This window comes from Lonchura striata, chromosome 8 (assembly GCF_046129695.1).
Source record: "Lonchura striata isolate bLonStr1 chromosome 8, bLonStr1.mat, whole genome shotgun sequence".
NCBI classification, from domain to species: Eukaryota; Metazoa; Chordata; class Aves; order Passeriformes; family Estrildidae; genus Lonchura; species Lonchura striata.
Window position 1 is genome coordinate 33,253,898 of NC_134610.1, and position 25,947 is coordinate 33,279,844.

Below are 25,947 nucleotides of genomic sequence, written 5' to 3' on the forward strand. Positions count from 1 at the left end.
TGGATGATGTCTTCTCACATATTTTATTCCCATTTGGCCCTAATGAGTTATGTATATCATTGGCTGTAGGTTCTCTCCAGCCTCAAAGCATTCAGGTTTAGTTGTAAGCTTTGGGAGGTCATGTCTTTCTTTTCATAATCTCTTTTAGTGACTTGCCTAGGTCTTTTTTCCTCCCCATTAACACGTGTGTCATGCCAACAGTGCAGTGTTTACGTGGACAAACCTGCTGGTGGTGGTGGTGGAGCTGGAAGGCTCAGAGCAGGAAGCATTGGATCTGGTTGCGCTGGTGACGAATGTGGTCCTGGAAGAGCATTATCTCATTGTTGGTGTCGTGGTCATCGTGGACCCCGGGGTCATTCCCATCAACTCCCGTGGCGAGAAACAACGGATGCACTTGAGAGATGGATTTTTAGCTGATCAGTTGGATCCTATTTATGTTGCCTACAACATGTGAAAACAGCAAATAACATCAAGGCTAAAGCACCAAAATCCAAGGGGCTTTCCTCATAATAACATTGGAATCCATGCTCTTGTTTTAAAAAGCTGTTGAAGACTTTAGGAAAATGGAGATACTTCTCTTTACATGCAGCCCTTCATCTCCCAGATTGCATTTGCTTTCATAAACCCATGTAACAGTCACAGCTGTCTTAGGATGGAGAGAGTTTACTGGAATTCCTGAAGGAAGCTTATTAGAACTATCATGGACCAGTTTTATTTTAGGAGGGGGGGGCAGAGGGGAGAGAAAATTATGAATGTCAGTACTTGATGCACTGCATAAAAGGACATAGAGTGGGTTGGGGAGAGAACAGCTGTGAGGAGGACTCCTGGAAACGGCACCCAAAGTTGTGAGTAACCATCCAGAGTTCACCCTCCACATGACTGCAGTATATTGGCAGTATCGGGGTTGGGGCCTGTCCTTCAACATTGCACACACCTCTACCACATTCTCTACTGAAAGGAATTTTGCACATATTTGAGATTTTAAAATCCAGCCTTTTTATTTTAAGTCACTGACTCATCCCTCTTCAGAAGAAGCCAACCCCTTCCAATCCTGGATGCAGTGTAACAGTTATGCTGCTGATCAGCTTTTTTGTACCAAGCAAAAACAAATACTGTAACAAGGTTACTTACGGTGCCATGCTGGACTCTGTAATGCTATAAACTTTATAATAAAATACAAAGTAATACCCAGTTTTAAGTACTTGGTGCAGGAGCCTTCAGTGCTCTTGCTCTTAACTCCATATCAAAGTCGCTTGTTCTCATAGTGTGAGCTGTTAATTCCTGCCTTGCATAATGCCAAGGGTTTGAAAATCCATTCCAAAGCCACTCTGAATGATTTGTATAAATGTTTACAAAGCATAGGCTTACAAAATGTTTTCCCTGAATATTCTGTGCTAAAACTTGAAATAGTAACTTTTTTTCCCCACCATAGAAAACACATTCATTGTTAGTTAGCTTGAGCTGTTGTGGTACAAACTTCCTTTGATTTCTTTGGAGTTGTATTTAAACTCTTTTGTTCAGGCTAAAATATCCAGTTGGTTGGGTCACAGTTGGACTAATTAAGGTTTTGAAGTTTTTGCCTGATCCAATACTGCAGTGAACCTAATGCAGAAAGAGAATGTGAAGTTATTAAAGTAATTCTGTGTTTGAAGGTAGGCACAAGACTAGAAAATAATTATTTTTATAAATTTGTTAAGGAGAGCTACATAACTTTTTTTAATAATGCACAAGGTTGCAGAAGAGCCAGTTACTTCTGCAAGGCAATTCTGCCTGGATTAGTGCCTAAGAAAGATGGATGTCAGTCCCCTGATAGATCAGATTTATCCACAGTCACATAAACTCTGAAATCTTCAAGAAAAAGCTCTGCTTTACAGTAGTTACGGGCCCTGATAGTGTTTACCTGTAGTGTATAATACAGCTGCATACTCTGACTGTAATTATGTACAGAACTTGTGTAACTTATTGAGTCCAGCAGTCTCCAGCAGCAGGCTGTGGGACACCCCTTCTCCCAAAACAGCTGGCAAAAGGAGACAACTCCCTAACCCCCAGTTCCATGTTGTAGTTTTTTAGCAAACAAAGCATTGTAAGACTTTTGTATTGAGATCCTGATGAAAGTGATACAAGTTGCCTTGTAAAGTAAATCTTAAAACAAAAAGCTTATTAAACATTTCAGAACAGCTCTTGCAAATCTGACTTGATGAATGTTGAAACGTAAACTGTTAGCTCAAAACCTTGGCTTAGCACAGTTCTCATATATCAGACAGTTTAATGTATTAAGAGCTTTTTCTGCAAAACCTCACTGCAATTGCTTTGCAGGTAAAGCAGTTGTAAAGGCTGCATGGTCCTGAATTTCCTGTGTTTGCAACCCCTGCCAAGCTGCAGTGCTGTCCATCAGCACGTCAGGTATGGCACCGCTGCCATGGGGCTGGCAGGGCATGGCTGTTAGCATGGCACTGCCACGGTGCAGCTGCTCCATGCATGGCAGGGCCTTTCCAGGGCCTTTCCAGGGCCTCTGAGCTCCAGCTCCGGGCACAGACCGCCCATGTCCCTGCTTGGTTTGCAGCCGGACAGCCGCTGAAGTTTGTACCCTTGGGAAACATTGCAGAAGGCACCTGCTGGACAGAAAGGCCTGACGCCAGCTCCAGCTGATGGGTGCAGGGAGAAAGCACTAGCTGAAAAGGAAAAGCACAAGCAGAAACAGTAGCATTGGGATGATCCCCTCCAGCAACTTCATCAGGCTGCACTGCCAAAATTCTCCGGAACTGTCAGGGTAAAGCAGTTTCTGTCTCCAGGCTCTTCCCCTTCAGCCCAGTAAGTCCCGTGGGCCCCTGTGTCCACTGGGAAGGAAAGATGAGAATGAGAGAGGGCATTGGGTGTGAGAAGGGTTGGGGATGGCAAGGGCCACACTCACAGGACTCCCTCGAGGACCAAGGATGCCCTGGAAAACAGCAGCTCGGGAGGTGAACGTGTTCCTGCCAGCCAGGGGGGTTAGGATGGGATGAGATGGAATGGAATAGGGTGGCATGGCATGGCAGGGCAGCTCCAGCCAAAGCAAGGATACACAGTAGACTTTGCTGGGGAAACGCACAGAGGAGACAGCAGTGCCCCTGCCAGCTGCTGAGACTTAGCCAGCAGGGGAGCAGGGAAGCACAAGCGGGATCAGGGAGCAGGCAGGGTGATGGGAAGAGCCCATTGTGCAGCAGCAAAGCCAAGGCACACCCTTACTCACCAGCTGCCCAGGTGATCCCCTGACCTTGCCCAGCATAGCTAAGGCTGTAGTCTTGGGGGGGCTCAGGGCCAGCCATAGGAAGTTTGGTCCAGTCTCCACTGTGCTGGATGGGATGGGATAGCCAGGAGGTCATCTGGGGGGAGGGAGGGATGGATGCACAATCTGGCACCCAGCACTCTCGGCACCTCTACCCCTCAGGGAGGAGGTTGGGGCCCATCCAGCAGGCCCACGAAGGCCCAACACTCGTGCACACCCTGTGTGTCATCAGTGGCATCTAGCATGTCCAGCAGCTTGAAATAACCAACACAGAAGGTGTCAGTAGGCATTGAGGCCACAGGGATCAGCTCTCTGCACGGTCCTTCTCAGCTCAAAGGACCACTGTGCACATTACAGCTTCATAAGGATTAAAGATCCCAATAGAAGTCACACAAAAATATGCCAGGACAAAAACACGTGCTTCATGTCTCTTTCTCTTCATCCAGATTGTGCTGCTGTGCTATAAGTGCTTCCAGTTAGATTCAGATGTCAAGAGAGGCCGAACACGGGGCTACGTAGCACTGAAAAGCTAAGGGCATGGTATAGTCCAGCAAGACATTTCTGTGTAGGAGCTATTGTTGGACATAGCCAGTGCTGGATGTGCTATGCAACTTCTGCTTGGTAAGTTCCTGAAGGAGAACAGCAATGCTTTGTCATGGGAAGGAAAGAATGTAGCCCCAGCGTTGGAGATGCAGGTAAGATGTGCAGCGCAAAGGCGGCAGCAACTTTCTATCCTGGCATATTTGGTTTGGAAGCACTGACTAAATTTGTACATGGAGTTGGTATCCATCTTTGCAAGGCGGTCTTCCTCCTGAAAGATTAAATTTGGCATGTGTTTTCCACTTCTCAGAGGTAGCCTTCTTGAAATTCTGCCACCAAAATTCTTTTGGACAAGGTAAACAGCTACGCTAGGTCTTGGTGTGTAGCTGATCTACTGCCCTGGGCAGGCAATGCCCAGTACCAGTGTTCTGACACCTCTGTAGGGGATCAGTCCCTGGATATTTTGGATTTTGGAGGAAGGGTTACCATTTCTTTTGAGATGGAGTTCTAGTTCCTCTCTTTGGCAAAGAAAGCAAATTTGGATGGGCACTTTGAATGGTCTCTGAATTTAGAGACTTTTCCCAATAGGCAGTTCTCTGGGTTAGAGCTGTTGAACTGTCAGTGGGAATGCAGATGCCAAACTGTTGAGTTTTTGTTCTTGTAGCTTTAGTGTGTGAGCAGTCCCTGGTGCCATTCCATTTGGATCCTGACTCTGTGAGACTGAAGGCTTCCGGTGGTACCTAGAGCTGAGAAGGAAAGTGGTGATAGCAGGGTGTCCTTTTGCAGTTTGTTGGGTGCCACTGAAATTGTAGGCAGTAAAGAGATTTCTCCACCGACACTTTTGTGAGCCCCGGTTTTGGCAGATGTTTTCAAGTTTGTTACCTGTGAGAGTGAAAAGGTTTGTTAGGGGAGAGGAGCTCATGTTGCCGTTTGAAAGTGCTGCAAGGAAGAGTTTGTACTTGGAAGGGGAGGATCTTACAAACCTTTTTGTCCTCACACAGGTGATTTGAGAGCAGGGATGTTTCAGACTTGGCTCTGTCCTGGGGCTGGTTTCGAGCTGGGCTCGGTGCGTTTCTGTCTTTTGTGAGTTGACAGCGCTATCGTGTGGTTGTACTGGTTGTGCAGTTTATAGGCTGCAAAATAAAAGGCAATTGCAGTGCAGCCCGTTCCTTTTAGAACCTTTTCTGTGCCATCAGCTGCTCAACGTCCCACTGAACTGCATCCAGCTCCCTGGTGATTTATTAAAAATATGGATATTGATCTAGTACCGATATCCAACTGTGACGGACAAAAACTCTCTAACAGTTTAAAGTTAGAAAGTGTGTGTTTTATGTTTATTTGACCCCAGGCAGTGTGCAGGATCGCTCCCAAATACACACCACACTTTCCAGGTGATTACAGAGTCTTTTTATCCATACAAGTATTGAATACACAAAATACAAATACATATTCATCATTTTGGTACATCCCATTCCCTGCTTCATATGCTAATCACTCCAAAAGCTATTAAGCATGCGTAGCTTGTCCCATGACATAGGTTGGTGGTCCCTTTCATGGGTCAGGGTCCCAAAATGAGGAAGTAAATGAAGTCTTCCTCATTCTGACCTTTTTACCTTTTCAATGCAAATATGACAAGTGAACTCTTGGTAGAACTCCCATTCCTTGTCTTCAATTGGTTTCAGAACAGAGGAGGCCACAATTGTCTTATGTTCCTAAAAGCTATTTGTCAGTTTGTGTATTCTTCATTATAAACCAGCTAACTAAACATTGTGCTGACAAGCAATTATTAGTTAACTACTAACTACTAACTTCATCAAGACCTACTCATTTATTATTATTATTTTAATTAACTCTAGTAAGGCTTATCTTAGCTCCTCTAAAATATCTAAATTCCTTAAAGTTTATGTTTCACTGGAGATACTCACTTTCCCTCAAGATCCATGTACCATCTTGCATTCTAACTCTCTCAAATTCCAAACCCCTTCAAAACATCCAGTAGCTGCTCACTAAGAAAAAGTCCTACAACAAAAAGCTGCTGCTGCTGGCCTTTATAGTCCCTTTGCAGTCTGTAAGCTAAACAAAACACTCTGGTGATTCACACTTTCCTCCTAAACCATATATATAGCACCAGTTCTCTCAAAGTGGCAGAGTCCATCATCACAGTGAAGCACTAACTGATGATGGAAGTGCCAGGACAGAAGGCATTTGCTGCTCTACCCTCTTCCCTGTGCAAACTCATTCACAGTGCAATCATTTTCTCACAATGTCACCGTGTCCAAGCAGCTAGAGATCACACAGAAGGAAGTGTCAAGACAGAACATGTTCTCAAAGTACCTCCTTCTCTTAACAGCATTTAAAACTGCACACAATGCTCTGTATCTTCTTTCCCAGATAGACCTGTTGTCACTTTTCTCACTCTCACATCTTGGTTGCAAACATCCAGCAGCTGCTCTCATAGAAAAGGGCTCTAGAAGTAAAAGCCATTACAGGGCTGCACCTTCCCCTTGCCTCACATCAAACTCACCAGTGCACTCTGTCCTTCCCTTCTCTGCTGCCTCTACCATTGTGTTCTCCAGATCTCAGAGTCTAAAGGTAGGCCCACAGAGGGGCTGGAAGATGAATAGGTAGCAGCACAAGTAGTTCTTTGACTTTACCCTTAAGACTGCCAGCTTAGGACTGTGAATTTGGCTAGCAGGCCAGTGGCAGGCATGCTCCTTTCACAGCCAGGACGCTGCTCCCAGCACGGAGAACTTTGCCAGGACAACAGGCTTGCCCAGACTTTGCCCCTGAAACTTGTGAAATGCTGTCTAAACTTTTGGAAACTTGTATTTGCACCACACTCAAGGGGAAGCCCCCTTTCTTTTAAAATCTTCAAGAAGCTGGTGGAACACAGTGCTCTCTGCACAGTCCTTTTCAGCTCAGAGTACCACTGTGCATGTTGCAACCTCACAAAGATTAAAGATCCGGATAAATGTCTCACACAGAAAAATGTGCAAGGACAAAAATGTGTTCCCTGTGTCCTCTAGTGTCTTTGTAGTGCTGGAGAGTGAGGCAGTTCTTTATTCCTGGCCAGGGTTTTTAAATGGCTGACAAAATTTCAGCCTCTACACAGGCACGGATACAAAATTTTTCCACCTATTTCTACATTTTTAGCAAACAAATTAGGGTTCATTGATTCTAAATTGCATAATTATATTTCATTCATTAGTATACTGTCCTCTATTGGTTATTGATTCCTCACTGTTCATGCTAATTAGTCCATATTTTTAGGGGTTTTAGTATCTGTTTTCTCCAGTAGGGACTTTTCAACACACAGACACAGTCTTTGTTAGTCTCTTCTGGTTTCTGCAAAATGTCCTTTTAGTCCCTAAATTCTGCATTCCAGATATTCAGCTTCAATGATACATCTTTCTTTCCCAGGCCCTTTTTATTGAAGCATATCAGATTTAGTTTATCAAAACTTAATGTGTCAGAAATTTTCCCAAGCTGTAGTCCCATAAAAGTAACTTCAGACAACTTTGCTAAATGCTGGCTTTAAATTATATAAGATTAACATACTGCTTATAATTAATATACTGGTTATGATTATTTTTTTAAAAAATTAATAAAACCATTAATTAAAATTTTAAAAAGTTATGTCACTTCTAACAGATGCAGCAGTGTGGAAAGGCTGTAAAAAATCCCAAAAAGAACTCTTCCTGTCCCTCTTGCAACATGGCACATGGGAGGTAGGGTGTCTGGTTTAACTTTTATCCAGAAAAAATGATGTGCTGCCAAGTGTGTTCCCAATGGGTCAGACTGCTGGGCCCACAGTCAGCTCACAGTGTGCAGAACACTGTAGTTACAGGGCTTTCCATCTTGGAAAGGAGCCCTGGGAGGTTTGTTCATGTCATCTGCATTTTTTAACCAAGACTTTCTAGGGTTCCTGACCAAACCACCTGCTTTTACTTAGATCCTTGTTGATGGAAGTAAATTAAGTTGTAGTCTCTTAAGAGAAGGCAAGTGTTTTGTTTGAAAAGGCAAGAGAGGTGAGGTGCTTACAGAAGCCATTTGAATTGCCAGTAGATTTAGAAAAGAAACAAATTGATCCTGCAAAATGTGTTTTGTGCTTGAAAGCACTGCACATAACGAGACAATGGCATCTTGGAGCCTTTGCTGTTTTTCTCACTTTTAATTCCAGCTAGGCATTGTGCCTCACATCCAGAAAGTGCTGAGTGGGATGTATTTAAAGCATGCTGGATTTCAATGCCAAAGCAACTAAATTAATCTCTCTCAAAACTCAGGAGGACAGGATTCAAAAATCTGTAATTCATCTTAAATGGAATGAGTGTGACATCGAAATCCCAGCTCGCAGCAAAGTTATAAGGACTATTTTTTGGTTGGTTGGTTGGTGGATTTTTACCTGATTTGTGGGAGTATAAAATGTACAGCCAGGCAATACTGAGCCCTGTCTCCTGAACTAACGTGCTGGTGTCACTGGCTCACTGGCCCTCAGTACACCAAGGGAATGCTGTTGAAGTAGAATGTTTCAGATTTATTCTGGGGTGCAAGTGAGTATTAAATAACCTTCCAAACATTAATGAAGCTGCCTTTATTGCAGCAGTGTTCTTTGTAAGCCAGCACTCGGCACCAGAATTTTAAGATCTTTATGTCATTTGAGTAACAGTACTATGATGTTGCTTTAATGCCCTTATTTATTGTTATTACCCAGGAAAAAGGAAGGCAGCTGGTTAATATACTTCAAATATTCATGTGGTCAGATATTTCAAATCAGATATTTGCAAGCCAGAATTCCATGTCATGACCAATTCTAATGTGGGTTGTTGCTACAATCTTCATATTTTGTGTTTGTGTTTGGATTTTGTGTTATTTTTGTTTTGTTTAGGAGGAACTAGGAACACCAGGTTTTATGGTGTGGCTTGATTATCCAGTACCATATAAGCAGAGTTCTGGTGGTTTTTTTATCTTTCAGTACATATTACTAAAATTATATGCACCACTGTATTTTCTTCCAGTCACTTCTGGTTTATTTAACCCTGTTCTTATCTAAACATAAAAGTGCTATATTTCTAGAATTCCTTTAAACATTTCTAGCAAAGGTAACTGCAAAATCATTATTTATTTCTGCCACTTTTCTCTCCTAAATATGAATGACAGTGCTGTGGTTGGTTCCCTTCCTTTTCTGGGGTCTGTAAAAGTCCACACCTCATTTGAGGGAAGAAAACCATAGCTTTCTTTTTAAGATTTTTGTTTTCTTGCTGTCAGTACATGAGCTCTACTCTTGAATGTTTCAGCCTGGGTCCACTTCCATCAGCCATTGAGATGAAGTACATGTTTTTTAGATGAGCAACAAGCAGCACTCCTGGTAAGATCCTGTGTGGAAGAACTTTTGGGAGGGGAGGGTTGTCACTAAGTGCTCTTACAGTGATGGTGACTTTTTATCTGATGGAGAGAGAGGTTTCCCTTTGAGAGATGAACATATCTTAAAATTATCTGAGAACAGAATAAAAGTGGAGATTCTAATCTCCCAGAGCAGAAAGTTATTGCAGCATTTTAAATTCTGAAAATGTGATTTAGCAAAGGTACAATACAGCACAGATGTACAAAATCTGCCCCTATGACACTTTTCTAGCTTCAGAAGTGAATCTGCATCTTCTAAAAATGTCAGACCCTTCCTGTTGCTGTACTTCTCTTTGTTTCAGTTTTACTAGTGCTGATACATAGGAAACTCTCATAGTGTCATTCCTGGTGGGAAATCCATTTGAATCCTCTTTACAGAGTCAGAACCATGACAGCTGTGGTCCATGGGCAGACCCTTGTACTGAAAAATCAGACCCCTTTGCTGGACTCAGGCTCAGGCTTGAGAGAGGGTCCAGAGTCCTGTGTACCCTGCCTCATCTAGGGGACATGGAGACAGATGGGGTCTCCATCCACTGTTCTCACACATGGCCTCAGGTCTGTGCCACTGTTGAAAGCAGCTCAACCAAGACCTGAGGAGGATGTTAAAAATGTGGTGGAAGTAACTTGGATGCTAAACTGCTTCTCATCAAGTGAGCACCACCCTGGGATGGCAAAATGGCTTTTTGTGCTAGGTGGAGTACAAGATGCTGTCCCTTGGGTGCCCAGCTCTGCCTGAGCATCCCCTTGCACAGCTTGGGGGAGGCTGGTGAGAATACCAAGATGGTCCCTGTCCAAAGATGTCATTTTGTGCATAAAATCATTCTAGTATGTGGAATGAGGTAAAACCAGTACCATCTGAGAGCATCTTAGCTGTGCATCTGCCACTGTTGGTGCTGCAGGCCAGGAAGGCCCAGCTGCCAGGTATTGCTGAGCTGGATGGCAGGTGCAGACTGGAGAGGCAGAAGCATAGGCTTTTTGGGGGTTGTCCTGGGTTTAGCTGAGCCTTTGCAAGGGCTCACCACTGCAAACCCCTGGATGACCCTGGTAGCAGCAGTCACATCCTGCAGAGGGCCCTTGTCCCTATGTCCCCGAAGACCTGGCAGAATGGGCAGCCAGCTGGAACACAGTGCTGGTGACAATCCTGGGTTGTCTGGCCAGTTACAGTGACACCAGGGAAGAGATGAGGGGTCAATGCCCAACAAGAACCTCAGGGGGATGAGCTGTAGCAGTGCTTCAGGCCTTATCCCCCAGCCTTTCTCTCTCAGTGCAGAGCAGCCTGGCACAAAAGGACACGTTTTTCACCAGAGGCCAAACCAATGTTTTATTCCTTGTCATTTCCACACACTCAGGAGGCTGTGCCTGGTCTGAGGTCACACTGGGCCACTCCCACTTCCCCTCTGATTGAGCCTGGACACCTTGTCAAGGCATATCCCAGGCCCAGGAGCTGACCCCAGTGCAGGAGCCTCATATGCTGTTGCTTCCAGTTCTGCTGGCTGCTAAAAGCAGGGTTGATCAATAAGTGAAAAGCCTGAGCTGTCAGATGGTTATGCTTTTAGATTGTTACGCTTTGCCTTGCAAGCCAAGGGTGTCTCAATGTACCAAGAAATAGGTGGGCTCTGCTGAGCACCTGTGATGGGACAGGAGCTGGTTTCTGATGCCATGCCTAGAGCTCACAGGAGTCACTGGGAGCTTTCCCATTCAGGCCAGTGGGCTGGGCAGCAAGTTTCCAAAACCAGCCCCTCTGCATCATCTCTTCCTTCAACCCTTGAATTTCCTTTTTTTCCTTTGCACACAAGCTTGGATCACAGCATCCCTCTGCTTCTAGCCCATGCAAATTCCTGACTTAAAACAGCAGGGAAGGAGCTTGAGGCAAGGCACTCTCTCACTGCATCCAGCCCAATGGGCACTAGCCAATAAATAGCCTTTCCTGAGCCACACAAGTGGGTTTTGTTCACAAAGCCACAACACTTTTAATAAGCTGCTTAAGTCTAGTGCAAGCTGAACTCTAAGGTGTCTGTAATCACAGCCAGTCCTTCTCCCGGAGGAGCAATGCTGCCTTGCCTCTCTCCAGCATGAGCAGAAGGGGCTCACCTGCTTCCCACCAGTTCACTCATGCTCAAAGAACTCATGGCAAGCAGCAGTGACCATTGCAATAAAGGCCACGAACTCCTGGAAGTCGCACTCTGCATCCCCATCGCAGTCCAGTGCCTCCATGACTTTGTCCACAGTCTCCTGGTCTTTGATTTCCTGAAGGGATAGAAACAGGCAGCCAAAGCTGAGGAGGACCACAGCGAGGCCCAGACAGTAATGTGTGCCCATTTCCCAAGTGCTCTCATGGCTGAATCTCTGTTCAGACACATCCCAGATATTTTGTGGATGTTCCCAGTCTATGTGGGGCGTTGTCCTGTGCCCCAGGGAATTGCAGCTACAGCTGTTGTGCTGGGAAGTGACATCTTGAACCCCTTGGGGCAAGGCTGTCCCCCGTGTCAGGGAAGGTAGTTTTCCTAGTCCAGCCCACACCTCAGTCTGTCATATAGGCTGTTCCCCTCATCTTGCTGCTCTGTAGAGCTGGGACAAAGGATTCAATGCCCTGCTGTGTAAATAAATGTCTTTGCCTGTGCAGGCTTCCCGTGGGAGACAGAGTTAGGGGAGTGCAGGGGCTGTTGGATGGCCCCTGAGCCCAGCCAGGCTGTGGGGAGGGCAGTACTTACCCCGAGGAAATGGGTCAGCTCGTTGTTGATGAGCTCCTTCAGCTCCGATTTCTTCAGCTTGTGCTTGTCTCCCTCCTTCCCGGAGTACTGGTGGAAGGCATCGATGATGGCGATCATCGCCTTCTCCAGCTCGGACATGGTCGTGGCGTGGCCCTGCGGTCAGAGGGGACGCTGGGAGCGCCAGCCTGGGCAAGCTCCAGCAATTCCGATGGATTTGGAAGCACGGCCACCCTGGGGCTCCGCCCGTGGATCAGCAAGGTCAGACCCTCGTTCAAGGGAGAGCTGGGAAGCTCTGGCAGCAGCCCTGGCTTCGGGGGGAAGGTCACAAGAGACCATAACTCTGCTGCTAGGGGCTCTCGAAAACAGCAGAGCCACAAGACAGGAGAGGAGAAGGCATGGGGTCTGCTCTGGGGCTTCAGAATGGTTTTGCTGTCCCTGCTGTCACAGGTCCCCTCGCCTTGCCTCTGCCTGCAGACCTGTCTCCAGCCCAGCAGTCAGGGGAACCCGGTAGGAACCAGTTTTGATGACTGCCAGCAGGTCAAAATGAGCACGTCACTCTCCCATATTTGATCTGAAGACCCTCTTGGGATATGATAGCAATTCAGATTGCAGCGTTCCCTGCAGATTTCACAAACGGGCAAACCAAAGAGACACTGATCAAAGAGGGAGAGCTGCCAACCCACCTTCCCAAAAGCCGGGAAAATAAAGAAGCCCTATTGCCTGGCACTCATTTCGTTCATATCCCATCGGTAAATATCTCCTGCCCTGCGACCTGGCTACTGTTTCTCCACCACACGCTTCTGAGTCTGATCCCACAGCCGATGTCCTCCCCCACTTAGCAGTTACCAGACACGGCAGCAAATACCCGAACAAAAATCCCCTTTTCATGCTCCAGCCCTGCCTGCTTGCCGTCCGCAAGGTTGAGCAGCGCTCCAGATCGGAGGTACGTGGAGCGGTGGTTCTGCCCTGCCGACACCCACCCGGCGTCCCGCGGCCCCTCTCACCTCCCCGCGGCCGGCGGGGCTGCGGCACGGCGATGCGGCGTGGCCGGGCGCCGCGGGGACCCGCCGCTTCTTATGGCCGCGGGGCAGGGGCGGGGCGCTGCGCCCGCCCCGCGGAGCCGCCCGCCCCGCGGAGCCGCCCGCCCGCCCCGCGGAGCCGCCCGCCTGCTGCAAAGCCGCCCGCTTTGTTTTCTGAAGGGGTAAGGGGCATAGTTGCAATCAGCCAATTTTTCTAAGTGACACGTATATAGGGATATATCCGGTTTCAAAATGTATTGCAGTAAGCTTTTTTTTGTTTAAAGAAGCACTTGGAGATTATCCCTAGACCCAGTTGTTACACATTACAAATAAATCTATTATGGTGCCATTTATTTGTTCATATTTTTCAAATATAGAATGCCTACTCTCTGTTCATTAGATCGGTCTTTCAATGCACAGAATGTGAATCAAGCTTGCGATTCAAAGATGTGAATGCTCTGTTCTGCTCTGAACAGTGAGTATGCAAAAATAGCAATTCTTTGTACATCTATGTTTACTACAGGTCATTGGGAGCACACTATTAATATTGAACACCCTTTTTCTGCTTTCTACTGTTTTAAGATTGTAGAGTCAGGCCAGACAGGGAAAATAAGGTTATTTCAATTCGCTCTGCTTCACCAAACATACCACCAATAAAATGCTTTGTCAAACTGAAAGCCTTGCTTCTTGTGCAAAGCCATTTATACCATGGGAGTGAAAGCATACATTTTGCAGTCAGTGTGAGCATAAAACTTATACTTTTTTGTGTGTATTGTTCAATAAATATTGAAATATTAAAGAAATAGCCACCTAACACCAGAGACAGGTGAAACTGCAAATGTTTTGAACCAATTCTGTGAAGGGATGTGTAAATCAACATGCAGAACTCAGAAAAATATGAGTTATTGTTTGTATACTGATTCACACTAGGAAAAAAAAATGTCTTTTTAGAAACTTTAAAAAGTTATCTCAAACCTAAATTCTTTATTTACTTTTAAATGGGATCTTGATATAAAACTTGTTCAGAAGTCCCCTGCCAGCCCCAGCAGCCACCATGAACTGGCATTAAATGCACTTTTATATAAACCCTGTTGCTGGACAGACATATTCCCTGGCAGTTTTCCCAAATCTACTGATCTATGACACTGACTTTGTTACTTGAAAAAAAAAAACCAACAATCAAAAAAACCCCAAAACAACAACAACAACAACCCCCCCAAAAAAAATCTCCCAAAAACATCTACATTGATAATTTCCTTACATCAGTTCATAAAAGTTTTTCTAACAGGCTCAAATTGATTTGGGGAAAAATAATTTCTCCAGCATTAAGGTTGAATTTGTTGACTAAATATTTACATGACCACTGAAATTCTTGCATTTAGGGTATTGCAAACGACAACAGTTATCTGTGCTCTGGTGGGGCTAGCAGGGACAGCAGGGATGCTTTTAGGTAGTGGTGTTTCTAGTGTGGAGGTATTTTGTCAGCAATTTTTGCACTATTTGATTTTTTCCAGGAGTACTTGCATTCCTGTAAGAGCTGGCTATAAATGGGGCTCTCTGTCAGCAGGAAAGAGACAGCATTTTTCTGTTGATAGAAATTTGATCCGGTAGATCTCTAGCTCAGTCCTCAGCCAAGAAATGCATTAAAGCAAACCTTTTCTAGTCAGAGACAAGGTCCTAGATCATCTCCTTAAACCATATTCTGATGTCATTCTGTAAAGTGACCTTTCCTTAAAATGGAACAGAAAAAGTAGCATTTGACAGATCAAAACTTGAACAATCTTAAAATTCTCTTTCCTGGTGATTCTTGCTGCCATTTCTCCCCAAATCATTCCGACTTCTATATTTTACAGGTGATGATCTGGAATTATGTCCTGATAGGGTGGGAAGGAGCAGCAGGATCAGATGTGAACACCAGAAACCTTGACCCTCTTCTACTTCTGCTAATGAGCAGCTCCAAGAGACTTTCCTGATTTTTATCTGGCCTAATATCCTTTGTAAAGGCTGTTTTCCTGGCCTGGATCATCCCTAACCCAGCCTGGGACAGTCCAGGAGGTCTGGATATGAGTATGGGGCTGTGAGTGGTGCTTTCACTGCTGCCCAAAGAGTAGCTTCTGTTATTCTAAAATTCATGTTCTGATCTTCGAATAGGCAGGTGCAACCTTGGGGCTTCTTTCCTCAGGGTCAGAGCTTCCTCGCCAGAGTTTTGGGCTGATGTGTTTAAAGAAGCAAGAGGGTTTTTCAGTGCCCAAAGCTGAGCAAAACACTTCAGCCCTCTGCCTGTCTCCTCACAATGTGGGCTCCTCATACCAGGAGAAAAGACAGCCTATTTCTTTGTCTCTCGGGTGTGTGTGGCGCCAGGCTCTGCCAGACCATGAGACAAATGCCAGTGGTCATTGAACTGGGACAAAAAAAGTAATGAAAGCAGAGGAATTTGGGTGGGAGGGTGAAGAAATTGCCTGTGCCTCTGCAGGGCTGCACTCACAGTGCCAGCACACACAGCAGCTTTGCAGGGAGCAGGTTCCCTGGCACCTACAAACACAGCAGCCAGAGGTGAGCTACCTCCTGGCAGAATCCAGATGAGGTTCAGACACAGAAAAACGTGGATGAAAACAAGGTCTAAATAACAGGAATTTGGCAATTATTAAAAATTTTTGGTGCAGGTGGGTTGTATAGAGACAGAAAAGTAAAACTAAGTTGTTCATCCTCCATCACTCCCCTTAGGCAAATATTACCATAAATTATCTTAAGATTTTGGCATCCATGGACAAGTGGATACTTTCATTAAACTCGTTTCGGGCAGAGTCATTATGACAGGTTTTTTTTTTTTTAAACCAAAAATAAACAGACTATTAAGCCTCAAATAGAACAACCATGTCAGTGAACTTCTAGTTCTCTCTGTTCATATAAACTGCTAGAGAAGCAGCACAGCTCTCCCTGCTGAGGACCAGTGGGATGATACACAAGTCAAATGTATTATCCCCATTCATTCTCCCTCCAGGAAAAGTCCAGCACTATCCAAAAAACATTTTGCTCTTACTGAACACAGCCAGGGCTGAACTGAGTGACCTAATCCTAGTTTATGAAATAAATACAATATTAATTATTTAATTATCAAATAAAATCATTGCATCCTTTGCAGATAATCCCTGATGTTATTTTGGATGTGAGTGAAGACCTGTTTGCTAGAAGAGGAGTATTTTGAATTAAGCTCATAGTGTGCATTATATACTGTAAGTATTAATGATATGTAAGTATTAATAGACAGGCATTTTTCTGTCCTGGGGTGTTGATGGGTGCAACATTTGTGAGTAGCTCTTTTGTCTCTGGGCAGTGCACAGACATGGAACGGCTTTTCTTCCAGTTTAGCGTGGGCACACGCGGGTCAGGGTGCGCTGTGCCAGGGCTGGCACTGCACCCCGACACATCTCCCCAGTCCCTCGTGGCCCACATGAGCTGGGCACCAGGCTGGGCCGGAGTTGTTTTGTTACTTCCATTAACGACGGAAACCGCACGCCTGGACTTTGGGGGTGCACGGAGGGGGATACAGTCGCTCTAGGGGCTGGCGCTGTCACCCAAAGGGACAGCTCGGCTGTCGGCGTCTGTGGAAGGGATGGCACTCCTGTGCCAGGGGCAGATGTGCGACGGAGGGGCGCAGCCCCAGCAGCTTGCCGGGGCTGTCCCGTGACGGGAGGGCCGGGAGGAGACGGGGCGGGCCGGGCGGAGATGGGGCGGGCGGGAGGAGATGGGGCGGGCCGGGAGGAGACGGGGCGGGCCGGGCCGGGAGGAGACGGGGCGGGCCGGGCGCCGCCATTGGCTGCCGCCCGTGAGGCGATGTGGGACCAGCCGGCGGCGGGGTCGGGGCGGCGATGGCGGCGGACGGCGTGTGAGTGCCGGCGGCGCGATGGAGAGCGGGGGCGGTGTGTGGGTCCCGGCGGTGGCGGCCGCGGCTCACGGTGCCCGTGTCCGGCAGGGCGGTTCGGCGGCGCGGCGGCCCTTGGCGCTCGGCGGCGGCCACGGAGCTGCCGGACTGGCGGCTGCGCTGCGAGGGCGGGCGGCAGCTCTGGCGCTACCTGGGCGATGGCGAAGGCGATGCCGGGGAGCGGCGAGCGCAGACGGCGCTGGAGCAGCACAGCCTCGGGCTGGACACGGTGCGGGGGGCCCGGGCCGGGGCGGCGGGGCCGTGCCCGGGGCGCAGCGCTGAGCTGCCCCTGTCTCCCCACAGGGCGCGACGCTGCAGCCGCTGCCGGCGGCCGGCTCGGCCCGGGAGGCGGCCCGCAACGGGATGCGGTTCTACGCAGCGCTGCAGGCCGAGGATGGGCACTGGGCGGGCGACTACGGCGGGCCGCTGTTCCTGCTGCCAGGTAGACCTGGACACCCCTCCCAGGAGTGGGTGCCCTGGGGTTCGGCTCTCTACAGTGCCGGCCTCTCTGGTCCTCCAGGTCTCCTCATCACCTGCCACACGGCCAAAATCCAGCTGCCCGAGGGGTTCCGGAAGGAGATGGTACGCTACCTGCGCTCTGTGCAGCTCCCGGACGGAGGCTGGGGCTTGTGAGTACCAAAGATGCTTCTTTGAGTGATGGTAGCTCCAAGGTGTAGAACTTGGAGCTGCTGTCAGGTCTGCCCAGGCTCAGGGAGGGGGACTCGCTACCTGTGATAGCTGTGGGTGGTTGGACTTGCTTGCGCAGCACTCCACGTACACTGTTTGTCACAGAGGCGTCCATAGCATCAAGTCTGGCTACATCTTCTCTGGGGCACTATTTCCCAAAGCATCATGTGTGACAGGATAGCACAGAGCAATGTTTGTTCCTGTATTAGTCAGGTCCCTCTTTTCCAAAGTCACCCCTAGCATCCCACTTCACCCTAACTAAGACAGCCTTGTGCAGTAGCTTATGTCTGGCTAATGGCAATAGCTGACTAATGGATGTGGTGTTTCTGTGTATGCTCCTGACAGACACGTGGAAGATAAATCAACAGTGTTTGGCACAGCCCTCAACTACGTAGCCTTGAGGATCCTGGGGCTTGGACCAGATGACCCTGATGTTGTGCGGGCCCGTGTCAACCTGCACAGCAAAGGTCAGCCATGGGGCTGGTACACTGGTGAGAGAGGTCTGACCAGACCTGAGGGCTGCAGGCAACACTGGGGGCTGCCAGGTAGTGGAAGAACTGTTGTTCTTACTTGCCTTTCATGGCAACTGCATTTTCAATTAATGATGGGAAGCTGTGTTGCATTTTTATGCTGTTGTCTGTTTGCCCTGTTTTGGGACATGTATTCCAGCCTGAGTAGCGTGCTCCCAAACACGGGGAGAAGTAGGCCCTGTGATGGGGAAGAAAGTTGGGAGCTGGCATGGCTGTGTTAACCCTGAAAGCTGATACTGTTCTGTGCAGGAGGTGCTGTGGGAATCCCTTCCTGGGGCAAGTTTTGGCTGGCTGTCTTGAACGTTTACAGCTGGGAGGGAATGAACACGCTTCTCCCAGAGATGTGGTATGTGCCCCCCTCACTGTGGAGAGAGGAGCTTGCATCAGTCCTGCCACCACCAGCCTCCACCCAGAACTGTCCCAGGTGCTGGTGATTGCTGGGATAACTCCAGCTACAGCCAGGAATGGAAGGTGCTCAGGCTGCTTGTCAGCTGGGAGCCAGCAGGAGGCCAGCCAGTAGGTGGATAGCACTGAACACTGCATCCAAGGGAGATGTCAGAGCACAGCCCTGTTAGCATTTCCCACAGAGTCCCTAATACATTCATGTGCTCCCTGCCTGCCACCAGTGTCTACCAGCAGCCAGAACTGGCCCCTAGCAGGAAGGGACAGCCACATGTGAGGCTGCCAGCCCTAAACCCTTGCTTGTACCCTCTCTGAATACTCAGAGGGCTGCTTGGTGTCAGAGAGGGAAAGTGTCTGACACTATCCCTGGAGGAAATCAGGGGCTGCACAGTACCAAGGGCTGCTGGTGCTTTGTCAGCAAATGCCATTAACTGTCAGTCCAGGCCTCTGCCTTCAACATCCCATGTGACCAAACTAGTTTCTCTCTCCTCTTTGAGCTTGAGGTCCTCCCTGCCATGTGTCGTGGGCCTGGAGTGGTGTCAGGAGGGAGTATCCCTGTTGGAGAGGGAATCTGAGCAGGGCCAGACTGTGTATATATGCCCTAGTGCAGGGGACAGGCAAAGGCCTGCCCTGCTCTGGGCATTCCACACATCTCACCAGTGGCCCTTGGCCTTCCTTGTTCCTCACAGCAGTACTTTCTCTGTTGCAATCAGGCTGCTTCCCACATGGTTTCCAGCTCATCCGTCACGGCTCTGGTGTCACTGCCGCCAGGTTTACCTTCCCATGAGCTACTGCTATGCTAAGCGTTTGTCAGCAGAAGAGGACGAGCTCATACGGAGCTTGCGGCAGGTAAGGAAGGAGCTGATCCTGCTGGACAAGGATACACGGCTCTGTGAGCACCTGCTGTGCTGGCCATGCTCTTGTGAGCCAGCCTCTGGCTTGCCAGGTGTCAGCTCTCACAACTTGCACGGTGTCTGAGCCAGCTCCCAGCAGTAACTGCCCCAGGTGCTTGCTCCTGGCTGGCCAGGCTGCCCTTTGCTCTCTCGTGCCAGGAGCTGTATGTGCAAGACTACACCAACATAGACTGGCCAGCACAGAGGAACAACGTGGCTGCCTGTGACGTGTACACCCCACACAGCTGGCTGCTGGGTGCTGCCTATGGTGAGTGTGGGACCTGCTGCGAGCGATACTGAGGCTGCCTTGTACCCTCAGAGCTCTTTAGGGTCTACTACCAGCTACTGGTGTATGCCCTGCAGCTGGGATGGAGACTGGAGTTATGTGATCCATGGGGTTCTCCCTGCCTGAGAGCAGCAGGGCCTTGTGCCCACATCCTCAGGCCACTCTGGGGCAGAGCTTTGCTCCATTCTGGTGCTTGTTGGTTGATGGTTGTTGTGTGAGTTGGGGTGCGGCCTGCCACAGCAAGTGAATCGCCAGGGTGGGTTTTTTTTCACTGCATGTCCCTTTCTTCTCCTGTAGCCATCATGAACGTGTATGAGGCTCACCACAGCACTCAGCTGCGGCAGCGAGCCATCACAGAGCTGTACGAGCACATCAAGGCTGATGACAGATTCACCAAGTGCATCAGCATCGGGCCGGTAGGACACATGCTGTTAATCCTTTAGTATCTTACCCTTTGTTCTTCAAGGACCAGCTTGTGCAAGTGTGGCATGTAATAATCACCAGATCTTCCTCAACTCCTGTTCCTGATACTCAGGAGCTTAAGGCTAACAGGGTACAGAGGGCATGGGGACAGCTGTGGCCCTGGTGAGGAGTATCTCCCCTTGAGGTCCATGGAGATGATATCAGGGGAAGCTCTGAGAGTAATCTGATGGTACCTGCCCTGCTAACTCAGCTATGCTGGGTGATGTCAAGATGGAGCCATTGGGATCAAGACCAAGACAACTTCTGGATGGCTTTGTATTGAGTGGGGGGTGATGTGTGTTTCTGGGGTTGGAAGAAGCTCTATCTAGAGCAGTGACAATGCTCCTCTGGGCAGATCTCCAAGACAATCAACATGCTGGTTCGCTGGTTCGTGGAAGGGAAGGACTCCCCAGCTTTTCAGGAGCATGTTTCCAGGATCCCTGACTATCTCTGGTAAGGGCTGAGTGTGTCCCATCTGGCACAGCACACCATGACTCCTGACTTGCCTCCTGGTGCTCCCACTCTGCCTTTGCTGCAGCGCTGTGCTCTCTCCTCCCACAGGCTGGGCCTCGACGGCATGAAGATGCAGGTGAAGTGCTGTAGGAGTTCAGCTGTGACTGAAGGGACCCTGGTGTGCTGGGCCAACCTGTGGAGTAATGGGATAGTGTGCTAATCCTAGGCCTGAGCTGCTGGCATCTCACCTCTGGTGCCTGGTGGCCTTCTCACTGCTACTTCCCCCAGCTGTGCCAGGAGGGAGTACTGTCTGTCCTGCTAGTTTCCCTCCCTGTGGCTGGGAGCTGAGAGGCCTCCATTCCCTCCATCCTCATGATCCTGGGAGAAAGCCAGGCCCCTGATCCTAAGTGTGGGCTGAGCTCTGCTTCTCTCAGAGCCATTGTGTCCTGCTGTTCCTTAATGCTAGCCTCTTAATAAGGTTAAGGTTCTTTAATAAGGCACCTCTCCTGCCTTGGCTGTGCACAGAGCAGACTGAAGCAGATGTGTTATTTTGTGTTCCCTTGCTGTCTCTTGCTGCATCTGTCCTCTCTGTGCCAGCACATCAGCAGTGATGCAGGATGCAGGAAGGAGCTGTTGGGAGTAATGTGGGAGGGACCTGCTGTCCCACAGTCCCCATAGCTGGGTCAGGCTGCTGCTAGCACCTGCCTCTCACTGTCTATTTTCTCTCTTCCAGGGCACAAATGGATCCCAGCTCTGGGATACTGCTTTTGCCATCCAAGCCTTCCTGGAGGTAAGGCACCCTTCAGTGCTACATGCTGCCTTGGGAAAATGGTCTCTTCTCATGAGTCCCCAGGTACCAGAGCTTCTGCTGTGCACCCCCTCAGAGCTCTGTTCTGGCCTGGAATGCTGTGGCTGAGCTGGGAAAACATGTCTGGCTACAGCCCCTTGCTGACGGCTCGCTGTGCATCTCTGTTTCTAGGCAGAAGCCCAGGAGATGCCTGAATTCACCTCCTGCCTCCAGAAAGCCCATGGGTTCCTCCAGTTCTCCCAGGTGAGCAGAGCTGGTCAGTGGTGTCTCACACTCTGGCTGTGCAGGCTTGGCTGCTGCTCAGAACCCTGTTGGATGCATCTGTTGCCTTCTGAAGAGAGCTTCTGAAGGGCTGACTAGCAAAGCTCCAGGCCCAGCCTCCTGTTTTCTACTCCCTGTTTTCAGGGAACCATCTTTGAAGCTTGGAGAGGACCTTAGTGAGGCCCAGGGATGCTTGGGTTGTCTGCCTGAGCTTAGAAAGGCTGGGAAGCTGAAAGCTTAGGCTTATTTGCCCTTCATCTTGTCTGGTGCTGACACATTTGAGGCACCTTTCTGGGAAACCCAGGATCAGTGGATAGTGACTGACTGAGCTCAGCTTCTGCTGGCCAGGCCAGCAGTGGCTCGAGGTGAGGGTCATTGTCACCGGCAGCTGGATGCAGTCACGGGTCTTGTTTGTGGTGCTGCCAAGAGGAGCATTGAACACAGATGGCTCCCTGGCAGGCAAGCTCCCTTAGGGGGCTTTAGCAACACTTGCTGAAATCAGGCCAAAAGGTGATTTCTCCCTGCTCCAGAGCTGACCTCTTTCCTGTCTACTTTCCTCAGTGGAAGGCAGGTACTGTCCACTTCCACATGGTTCTGCACCTGCAATGGTTTCAGCCCATGGTCCTACAGCCAGGCACCTCCAGGCTGCCCTCACTTGTTCCTTGTCTCCTGCAGATCCCAGAGAACCCACCCGACTACCAGAAATATTATCGCCATATGAACAAGGTATGATGGTCTCTCAAGGATGAATGACTGGGGCAGGGGTTTGGGCAGAGGGAATAGGAATCAGGGGCAGCCCCTGCTCTCTTCCAAGAACAGAGTGGGTGAGGGAAAGTGATCCTGCTCCCTAAACCCACCCAATCCTTTTCCAGGGTGGCTTCCCCTTCAGCACACGGGACTGTGGCTGGATTGTGGCAGATTGCACAGCAGAAGGGCTGAAGGCAGTTATGCTGCTGCAGGAGAAGTGTCCCTTCATAGCCAAGCTTGTGCCTGCTGAGCGCCTCTTTGATGCTGTGAATGTGGTAAGAGCTGCAAAAATTAGGCCGAGGGACATGCAGTACTGTAAGAGAAGCCAAAAGCCCAAGGAATTGTTAGATCGGGTATTAGATCTGGTTAGATCTGAGCTAGTATGAGGCCTGGTGTGGTAACACGCTGTTGTGGTTCAGAGCTGCCTGTGTGACCTAATGTCATGTGATGGCCCAGATTTGGCTTGCTTTGTCAGGGTAGTTTGGGACCTGGGTTTTCTGTCAGCCCCATAGACCTGTAGGTCTGACTTTATCATCTCAGCTGGCCTGGGGTCAGACTGGAGTAGTACTGCCTGTGAAGTTGTCCCACCCCCCTGTCTGCTTGTCTGGGCAGTTGCTGAGCATGAGGAACCCGGATGGAGGCTTTGCCACTTACGAAACCAAGAGAGGAGGCCACTTACTGGAGCTGCTGAATCCCTCAGAGGTGTTTGGTAAGGGGAGCTGTGGGGCTTGGTTGTCCTGCCCACTGTGAAGGGACAGAGCGGCCTGGGCTCACCGTGCCCAGTGGGTGCCTGACAGGGGATTAGTGTGCCCTGGGTCTGAGGGACAGGCTGGCAGCACCTGGCCTGGAGGCTTGCCCACAGGTGCTGTGGCACTGATACCCATTGCCTGCTGGCAGGTGACATCATGATTGACTACACGTATGTGGAATGCACATCAGCTGTCATGCAGGCACTGAAACACTTCCAGAGCCAGTTCCCTGAGCACCGAGCCCTTGAGATCAGGTGAGGCACTGAGATGAGAGCTGGGCAGAGGAGAAGACAGGCTCACTGTCCCAAGCTGCCTGCGATGGCCTCCTGAACAATGTAGTTGCCTGTCTGCATGCTCTTGTGCCCTTTAATAATGGGACCCATCAAAGCTTCAGAGAGGCTGATGGAGCCCCCAGTGAAGCAAACACTGAGTTTGAGCTGCTTCTGAACTGGATGACTTCTTTCCTGTCCAGGGAGACTCTGCAGAAGGGCCTGGATTTTTGTCGTAAGAAGCAGCGAGCAGATGGGTCCTGGGAAGGGTAAGTGGTGTTCCTAGTACCCCATTTTCTTCTAGCTGCCCCAGTGTGAGAAGGATCATCATGGCAAGCATTCCTGGCTGGCAGGATCTGTGGGAGGGAATGTAGGGGCTGATCCTCCTCTAGTTGTGCTTTGCTCTCAGTTACTCTCCTTCCAGCCCAGGTAGAACAGATATCTTGTGCTTTGCACAAGACCCAGAGAAGTTTGGGGTGGCTCCAGCTCCTGTGGTCCCAGTTCTATTGACGTTTGAGTTAGCTGAGAGCAGGTGCTGGTGGGACTGGGCATGGTTGGGCCATAGGGGAAGGCAGGCTGCAGGTCTGTACCTGTCTCTGCTCTTCTGTGAACACAGCTGTGTTGCAGCCTGCCTCTCCCTGGGGCCTTGCACCTCTGACAGTGCTGTTCTCTCCTTCTTCCTAGGAGCTGGGGGGTTTGTTTCACCTATGGCACCTGGTTTGGTCTGGAGGCGTTTGCCAGCATGCAGCACATGTACCACAACGGGTGAGAAGGGGATGTCTGGGTGCCCTGCCCCTACTTACTTCCTGGGCCAGGGTAGCACTCTGTGGTGGGGCTGGATGGATCCCTGGCAGTGCATGGACTCTCCTGCCTCAGGGACTGCTCCTCCCAAATCCTGTGCCTGCAGTATGGCCAGGGCACTTGCTGCCTCACCCTCAAACTCTCAGGGCAGTCCCAGCCATGGGCACTGCTTCTCTTTGCAGCTGAGAACTGTGGGCATCCAAACACCCTGTGTCCCCAGTCCTGTCTTGATTCTGGCCCCCATCCCTGCAGGACTGTCTGCCAAGAGGTGGCCCAGGCCTGCCAGTTCCTCATCTCCAAGCAGATGGCAGATGGCGGGTGGGGAGAGGATTTCGAGTCCTGCGAGCAGCGCACATATGTGCAGAGTGCTGAGTCACAGATCCACAACACCTGTTGGGCCCTGCTGGGGCTCATGGCTGTCAGGTAAGAGTAGCCCCAGTGTTCAGGGAAAAGAGATCAAGTTGGGTGTTGGATGGCCTTGGGCTGGGCTGGTGTGACCCAGTGAAAGCAAAGCTTTTTTGATCATGTCTGCAGGCTTCCTGCCTGGGAAAATGGTGCCATATTCATAATATCTAGTGTCTTGGGGTTGTGGGAAGCCCTTCCGAAAGCATTCAGCATGCCTGGGGCAAGCTTGGGGCAGCCTGGAGGTGGTTGAGCTCCCCAGACACATGGATGAGGGTTTGCAGATGGTTTGGATAAAGATGTTTACATTTCCCTTGTGCTTTGTAGGTACCCTGACATCAGTGTGCTGGAAAGGGGCATTAAAGTGTTGATGGATAAGCAGCTGCCCAATGGAGACTGGCCTCAGGTACATCTTTAGTCTTTCCAAGATGTTCCTGAACATGCAGCAGTCCCTTTGTCACTCATACCATTCTGCTCTCTGCTTGTCTCCCAGGAGAACATTGCTGGGGTGTTCAACAAGTCGTGTGCCATCAGTTACACCGCGTACCGCAACATCTTCCCCATCTGGACACTGGGGCGGTTCTGCCGGCTGCATCCCACCAGCCCTCTGGCTGGGCAGCTGCCAGCCAGAGCCAGACCCTCGGCTGGGGCAGGGCAGGAGAAGCAGGGAGCCCTGTCTGCTTGAACCTGGGATGCTGGGGATGCCATGGCCCTGGACTTGTCTTGGATACCAGTGTCTGCATGGGGCCGTGGTGGTTTGTGCTGCATGGGATATCTCCATGCTGACCTTAGCATGTGGATCTGCTGCCTCTGCCAGGGAAGGGTGCTGTGCTGGTGCTGCAGAGCCTCTGCTTGCTGTTGAACTTCTAAACATTCCCTTTCTAAGGTGTTTTCCAGGTATATTCTCCATCCCCAGATGGGGAGTAAAGTGCCTTTTCAGACCATTTTGAAGATCAGATGAAGCTGCCGAGCTGTGTTGTATTCCACATTTGGACAGACTCTCATCCTGGGTTGCAAGGTCGAGAGTCACAGGCTGTCTGTCTACACCAAGAGTGTGGGATTTGGAGTCTCCCCTGTGCCCATCTTCGGGGGTTGGGGGGCACTGCACAATCCCTGCTGAGTTGACCTCTGTACTGTGGTTGCCAGTGATGGCCTTTGAATTACTCGCTCTGCTCTGGAACTCATGCTGGGAGGGGAAGGACACCTCTCCTCCCCCAGATGTGTGAGAAAAGGAGTGCTTTGCTTCACTTTCTTATTGTTCTGTCCAGCTGGTGGCACCTAGCTTCTGCAGGTGAAGTCACCACCAGCCCTTGGAAAAGGGGCAGGTGCAGCAGAAAGCT

The 25,947-nt window shown here is 49.5% G+C and overlaps 3 protein-coding genes across 6 annotated transcripts in view; 2 read left to right on the forward strand and 1 right to left on the reverse strand.

Moving 5' to 3' along the window:
* Window positions 1-2,188, forward strand: part of DIP2A (disco interacting protein 2 homolog A) — a 75,978-nt gene extending 73,790 nt beyond the window's left edge. For all 4 annotated transcript variants that reach the window (XM_021532561.3, XM_021532563.3, XM_021532562.3 and 1 more), the window contains one exon: window positions 202-2,188. In XM_021532561.3, the coding sequence (XP_021388236.1) occupies window positions 202-454 (253 nt within the window). In that variant the 3' untranslated portion in view covers window positions 455-2,188. The remainder of the gene's footprint in view (window positions 1-201) is intronic.
* Window positions 2,189-10,512: 8,324 nt separating this feature from the next.
* S100B (S100 calcium binding protein B) lies at window positions 10,513-12,996 on the reverse strand. Its single transcript, XM_021532559.3, has 3 exons — window positions 12,921-12,996; window positions 11,917-12,069; window positions 10,513-11,452 (listed from the first exon to the last, which is right to left on the reverse strand). Exons 2-3 carry the CDS (start codon window positions 12,052-12,054, stop codon window positions 11,312-11,314), a joined length of 279 nt encoding a protein of 92 aa, XP_021388234.1. The 5' UTR covers window positions 12,055-12,069; window positions 12,921-12,996; the 3' UTR covers window positions 10,513-11,311.
* Window positions 12,997-16,936: 3,940 nt separating this feature from the next.
* LSS (lanosterol synthase) lies at window positions 16,937-25,405 on the forward strand. The gene is made up of 21 exons (XM_021532558.2): window positions 16,937-17,086; window positions 17,161-17,299; window positions 17,378-17,486; window positions 17,890-18,011; window positions 18,324-18,420; window positions 19,190-19,325; window positions 19,529-19,637; window positions 19,953-20,071; window positions 20,473-20,570; window positions 20,679-20,706; window positions 21,304-21,360; window positions 21,550-21,621; window positions 22,315-22,365; window positions 22,512-22,661; window positions 22,999-23,095; window positions 23,284-23,389; window positions 23,608-23,673; window positions 24,089-24,169; window positions 24,458-24,628; window positions 24,935-25,013; window positions 25,101-25,405. Exons 2-21 carry the CDS (start codon window positions 17,221-17,223, stop codon window positions 25,290-25,292), a joined length of 2,019 nt encoding a protein of 672 aa, XP_021388233.2. The 5' UTR covers window positions 16,937-17,086; window positions 17,161-17,220; the 3' UTR covers window positions 25,293-25,405.
* The last annotated feature ends 542 nt before the right edge of the window (window positions 25,406-25,947 follow it).

Coding starts and splice junctions, on each gene's coding strand:
- S100B (XM_021532559.3), bottom strand. CDS start 12,054: ATGTCCGAGCTGGAGAAGGCGATGATCGCCATCATCGATGCCTTCCAC. Junction 11,453..11,916: donor AGCTGACCCATTTCCTCGGG/GTAAGTACTGCC, acceptor CTATCCCTTCAG/GAAATCAAAGACCAGGAGAC.
- LSS (XM_021532558.2), top strand. CDS start 17,221: ATGCGGTTCTACGCAGCGCTGCAGGCCGAGGATGGGCACTGGGCGGGC. Junction 17,300..17,377: donor GCCGCTGTTCCTGCTGCCAG/GTAGACCTGGAC, acceptor CTGGTCCTCCAG/GTCTCCTCATCACCTGCCAC. Junction 23,096..23,283: donor GAATCCCTCAGAGGTGTTTG/GTAAGGGGAGCT, acceptor GCCTGCTGGCAG/GTGACATCATGATTGACTAC.